The sequence below is a fragment of the Poecilia formosa genome, unplaced genomic scaffold, assembly GCF_000485575.1.
Source record: "Poecilia formosa unplaced genomic scaffold, Poecilia_formosa-5.1.2 Scaffold112, whole genome shotgun sequence".
Classification (NCBI taxonomy): Eukaryota; Metazoa; Chordata; class Actinopteri; order Cyprinodontiformes; family Poeciliidae; genus Poecilia; species Poecilia formosa.
The window spans coordinates 653,880-660,288 of record NW_006800051.1 but is presented as its reverse complement, the minus strand read 5'-3'; the positions used below and the strand labels follow the sequence as shown (position 1 = coordinate 660,288).

The 6,409-nt window shown below is 40.6% G+C and overlaps 1 protein-coding gene across 1 annotated transcript in view; it reads right to left on the bottom strand.

Annotated features, from left to right (window-relative positions):
• Window positions 1-2,929: 2,929 nt before the first annotated feature.
• erf (Ets2 repressor factor) overlaps window positions 2,930-6,409 on the bottom strand; it is a 42,877-nt gene continuing 39,397 nt past the window's right edge. The window contains exon 5 of the mRNA XM_007559986.2: window positions 2,930-6,244. Coding sequence (XP_007560048.1) covers window positions 5,651-6,244 — 594 coding nt within the window. The 3' untranslated portion in view covers window positions 2,930-5,650. The remainder of the gene's footprint in view (window positions 6,245-6,409) is intronic.

Below are 6,409 nucleotides of genomic sequence, written 5' to 3'. Positions count from 1 at the left end.
CAAGAGAAGAAAGTAAACAAAATACCAAACACAACACAAAATGAGTGGTTTGGAAACTTCTGCTAACTGCAGAACATTAAGCTAACACTCAGGTTTTGCCAAACTGATCCTCTCCAGAGTTTCTCTGGAGAGGATCCAGAGATCCTCTCTTATCTAGAGGATCTCTTAACCTGCAGATAAGAGATCAGATCTCCAACGAGGTTCTTAATAAATTTGGCTAAAAATTATAAAGGACAAGATAATAAGCTGTTGGCTAATTGAGTTGGACTAAAGCAGACCCAACCCAATAAATCAATGCTAACACTGATTACCAAAACTAACTTTGTTGAGCAGAAAAACTTGCACTCACAATGCTAATAATGTAGTTGAACTGTAAGATAGATTTTCAACTCCATCATGTAGACTAAAACATTCAGACCAAATGAGAATGCTAATGCTGATTCACAAAGTTAATTATTTTGAGCAGAACAAGTATGCTAACTTCTAAAACCAAATATTGTGATGCTAATGCTTATGTTCTGCGACAGACTGGCGACCTGTCCAGGATGTACCCCGCCTCTCGCCCGGAACGTTAGCTGGAGATAGGCACCAGCACCCCTCCCGCCCCCACTGAGGGACAAGGGTGTTCAGAAAATGGATGGATGGATGGATAATGCTTATGTTGTAGTAGTGTAGCAGTGTACCAAGCCACCACAAGTCAAAATAGAGCCAGATTATCAGAATATGCTTTAGCCAACTTCCAAGGCTGTGTGATTAGAAACTCTAATGCTAACATGCTTAGCCTAACCTCTGAAGCAAACTACTGTGAAAAAAAAGCTAATGAGGTTTTCAACTCCTTCAGGTAGACTGAAACAGGTCCAACGGACCAAAAGAGAATGCTAATGCTAATTCCCAAAGCTAATTACGGTATTTCGAGCAGAACAAGCATGCTAACTCTCAAAGCTAATTGTTATAAGACAGCCGTTTCTGCTACTACGTTTTAGTGTCTAAGAGACATTTTAGTGTATAGATGTTGTACAGTACATGACATAAAAAACTATAATTGATCAATTTAATTAATGAGAAATCTTCTGGACTGCTCTTACCTCTCAGTTACGTATCAAATATTTGTCTTGCTTTGCGTCATAGCTTGTTTTTTTGTTTTTTTTGTTTTAGCAAATTTCTGGAATCAGAATGTTTACCATTTCAAACTCATTTTTTCTTTGAGGATTTATCTTCTAACTTAGGCCTAATTTGTTTTTACAGCCAATTTTCTGGATAGATATAACTACAAGAAGGGATTGGTCTTTTCATCTTTGTCAACTCTATCTAGTAAAGTAATTTTAGGGAACTTTGATCATAAAGCTTCAAAACTGAAAAGTTTCCTTCCCAAAGCTGACATATTTAAAAAGCTGCCGTGGTCAGCATCTCAAGTTTCCAGCTTCAGATGGGAGGCAGATGTCAAAAATCTCATCTGAATTTATGTAAATTACATCTAAAGTTCACATGGATACACTAATATTAAAGAGCCTTTTTATTTTCCCCCACACCCTCCCACAGCGAGGCTTTCCCTCGTCCAAGTTTCCAGACGAGCTGAACGGCCGGTCTAGACTCAAACTCGTGTTTACAGTTTTATGTAAACAATCTCCAGGAAAAGTCAATTATAAAACCATTCTGCGTTCACGAGCCAGATTCCCCCTCCATCCCCACCAAAGCCAACAGAGCCGCTTGGCAAAGCTTGGGAAACTGAGCTGTAGTACCCAGAGATGGCAGCAGGAGGCGCCAAAGATGTAATTAAACAAGACATCAGAAACCGAGTAAGAAGCTTTGAAACTTTAGACTAGAGTCAGAGACATTTGAGTTAAAAAAAAAACCTCACTACATCAATTACTGGAAGTTTTTAGTGTGTGTGTTTGCGTTTTAAAACTTAAATTAAATATAAAAAATATCATAAAGCCCTTTTACCTTTTAACCCTTTTCTTGAATGACTGATTATTTTAGTCTGTAAACTAAATTTAGGGCTTCAGAAACATTTATTTAAAAAGAGCCTATAAACATGTTACTTCTTTGAAAACAGATTGTTCTAAGTGAAATGATCTACTAGAACATATCTTAGCATAAATACATGATGCAGGTTTTAATGTGTTACATATAGCATAAGTAAAAATAAGTAGAAATCTGCTTGAGACCAAGTTTGAAAGGATTAAATGTAATCTAATCTCCTTGTTAACTGATAAATTGCAAGAAATAATCTCAACATCCCCCTCTGTAGCTGCTCATCAGGATCTCAAGATGTTTCCAGGTAAGAACGGACAGATGGCTCAATCTTGACAGGTTTTGTCACTACTCAGTGCTCCTTTGGGATAATGAAGACCTTTTACTATTGAGAAGCAGTGACTCTACTTCAAACTTCAATGGGGTAAAATGGACTTTTTGACGCAAAGGAGCAGTGCCTCTACTTCCTCAACAGGAGCCCCTTCGATGTTGAAAAGCAGTGACTCTACCTAGAGCTTTAATAGGATATGATGCACTCGTCCATGTAGAGGACGGACCAGAGCCCATTCAATGTTGAGAAGCAAACTTCCTTGGATAACGGAGCCCTTTTGATGTTGAGAATCAGTGACTTCTCAGTGCATCACTTGGACAACGGAGACCTTTCAATGTAGAGAAACAGCAGCTCTACTTTGAATAGATAAAGTAGCTATTAGACCTTTTGATGCAGAGGAGCAGCAGCTCTAGTCCAAACTTTCCTATGATAATGGAGCACTTTCAGTACAGAGGAACAGTGACTGTACTTAGAGGTTCCTAGAGGCAATAGTCGCTTCAAAACAAAGGAAAAGGAGTGAAGCGGCATCTTCGTTGTTGGAAAATGTAAGACTTTGTTACTCTGTCCATTGCTCATTCCTGAAGAGGAAATCAAGATGTCAACATTAAATAAAGATAGAGGAAGTGACCATTTTCACCTTTTTAATGAACCCTGATTATTGTTTAATTACAAATGCAGATGAACAGATACAGAATGGAAACAGAAGCATGATAAAATAAAAAGCTCCGCCTCTCCTCCGGAGTGAAAATAACAAGAACATGAGAGGAGAGACGGAGAGGATAAGAAAAAAGGTGTCAAATAATACAAATGTTAAAAATGTTAAACAGTACAACACTCATTTTTTGTCCTTACAGAATCCACCATAATGAAAAATATATATACAAACAACTAAAAAAACAAAGTTAAAAAGACTTCTTCCCCCTGCTGTATGAGTTTTATCCAACCCTCCTCCTGCTGCTGTCTGCGGGTAGAAAGAGTGCAAACCAGTACAAGAACTCATAAACTGGGAATTCATGGGGAAGAGGTTGGGCCGCGGCACAAGGGTACGACATAATCATAAAGTAGTCATGTTAATAATATAAATCATTACAGGAGTAACAGTAATGCATGGAGGAAAGAGAAGAGGCTGTAAGGCAGCACAGGTCCAACAGTTCAGGTGGTTTAGTCCTGAAAACGTCTCCGAACGGTTTGGTGAAACAGGAATGAGGCGACGAACTATTTAAAAATGACAAATGTTGAGCCTTTTTCACAAAAAAGCTGGATGTTTGTAGACGGGGTAACCACAGAGCGCGCACACATGCAGAATGAGGGATTATGGGAAGTCCCTTGTCGCTCTGAGGTTTCCTCTGTGTGTGTGTGTGTTTGGGTGTAGTTTCTGCGACTGCGTAGGCGTCTAATGTCAGATGTGATGTCATGTTTCCCTTTATTGTAACCGCACTAACCAGGACGCTGCATGGTGTAGCTGCTCAAGTCTCAAACCAAACTCCCGACCGTCCAATCAGAGCGAGCCGCCGGATCTGGGTCGCCGCAGCTGCATCAGAATATATATTTATATACACATCTTTGCTATTAAAAATAGGAGGATTTAGCTAATTCGTATCAAATGACCATATTGAAATAGAATATCTGATTCTAATATATATTTGAATAAAATATATACGTTTAGTTTTACAAAAAGCCGAAGGCATGGTGGTTTTCTGAGAGATAATACATGTTCCTGGGGGAGAAAACTGACAAAAAGGCACAATTTTTTTTAAATCTGATTGATAAAATGGGCACAATCTCTTTTTATATGTTAAAAATATACTTTTTTTTTCATATCTCAGTGAAGGTTTGCCTGAGTTAGCCTTGATGCTCCACATTCATTATGTTTCCCTCCCTCCCCCAAAAGACAGTAATCAGTTTATCGTCTCTGCAAATGCCCGAAAAATACTGTCCATTTAAATCCAGAGGAAAAAATAAGTCTTTTTATTTTATATATATGTTTATATATATATATAAAAAAGATAGGAGAAGCTGATGATGGGTAAGGTTGAAGGCAACAACGCTGAAAATGCCCTCGTTGGCGAAACTGGAGAGGAAGATATAGTCTCTTCCAGACCAAACCAATCGATGCGTCTTTTCTTCTTCTGCATTTATAATCTGCAGTGACGGGGCGTCTTCCAGGCACTTCTAGAATCTCTGTACAGGCGGCTGATCTTCAGTAACATCAGGATCTGTCGGCTCCATGTTGGGTTAAAGAAGAAACATACAAGAACCGGAGGCGACTCCCAACGTCCGGTCGCCTACGTCGAACATTTATCGACTGGATTTGGGCACAATTGTGATCAGAAGTGGACCGAGAAAACTCTGTAGTTGGGTTAAAGTCTGAGTTTTAGTGTTAAAGAAGTGATGATGTGTCCCAGAGCCGGTCCGGCTGGATTCACCAAGCAAACACCATGATTTCTACATGATTCTGTGCCAACAGCTCGTTTTGTTCCCTGCTTTTCTCCGAACGGGTCGCTGCGTCACACGGAGGAAGATGATTTGTTCATTTAGCTCAATTAAAAACTTTTACCTAAACTGTCAAGTTAAAAGTAATTGAGGGCCATGAGATTGAGTTTTAAAACATTTTAAATTAGAATTATTTTAAATACTGCTAAATGTTAAATTTTTATCTGTGGGCAGATTTTGTATTTCTGCAGTGAACACAAAATTTATTAAAATAAAGAAATCTGATTTAATAGAAGAGGGAACTGCGACTTATTGTAGATCTGAAACATGAAATCTATTTTAAAAAATGTAAATTTTAAATGATTGTTTTTCTATTATCTTTGGATTTTTTGTTTATTCTGAGCAATGAAAACAGAAAACAGGTTCTCAGTCTTTAAAAATGTTTGCATTAAAGTGTTCAGTAAAAATCGCTAAATATTTGTGGTTCTATTTACCATAACTTTAATTAAATGCATACTTTGTGTTGCACCTTCCATATTTAGGAGACTTTAAATATCTTTTTAAAAATGATTTGTTTAACTGCATGAACCTCCAACACTGAGCTGGAATATCAAGTTTGTGCGATTTTTTTGTATTTTGGTTGAGGGCCACACAGAATCACTTTGCGTGCCACAAACGGCCCTCGGGCCACACTTGAGACACCTGATTGGGCTAACTGAGGCCAGAATTTGTGAATTATTGCATGAATCTTCCTGCAAACGACCCAAACGAGTTCAGACAAAAGCAAAGAACAAAACAGTTGGTTCTGGTTTTTTAAAACATGATATGAAACCTGCTACGTTTACCAACGCCAGACTTTCAGATCGGTCCGAACGTCTAGATCTGCAGAACCTGCCATGTTGGGATTGTTTTTCAGCAGCCGGCGTTTTCCAGCGACAGCTGCGCCGTAGCTCTCTGCAGCTCGGAGCTTGCTCTGCGTTGGGTCGGCGCCGGCGGCAGCATCAGGCCCAGGATCACTCCTCTTCCTCCTCCGTTCTCCTCCTCTCCCTCTCTCTTCCCGTCTTCCTGCTCCTCCCCCTCTCCTCTCACTTTCTTGTCCTCTGCTTCTTCCCGGTCTCCGTCCGCCTCCATCCGCTGGTCTTCGCTCCAGCGGCGTTTGAAGCGCAGTTTGAGCGGGATGCAGCGGGTTCCTCCGGGACTGACGGGCGCCACCGCCTGGCCCGGCTCAGTCTTCAGGCCCATCAGCGGGAAGGCGCCGCCGCCGCCGGGAGGTGGAGTGGCGGGAGTTTTGAACACCTCTTCGTCATCGTCGGGGTCTTCCTCTGGATGAGGAGCGGATGGGCTGATGCCGCTCCCGTTCTTCAGATGGTGATGATGATGACGGCTGTGAGGAAGAGGGGGAAACATGTCTCCCTCCTCATCCTCGCTGTTGGGGTTCAGCTCATCTTCTTCGCTTATGTCGGTCACCTCCACGTCTTCCTCGGACAGGTCGGAGACCGGCTCCACCTGCAGGCGAACGACAGATCAGCGATAAAAACAGAATCTCAGAGTTTTTGATTACAGAACCGATTTTAATAAAACTTTTTATCCATTTGTAGCTTGGCCCTAGTATCGTGTTGTGACCTCAAAATCCAAATAAACAGAAGCTGTAAAACATGTTTGCGAAACAAG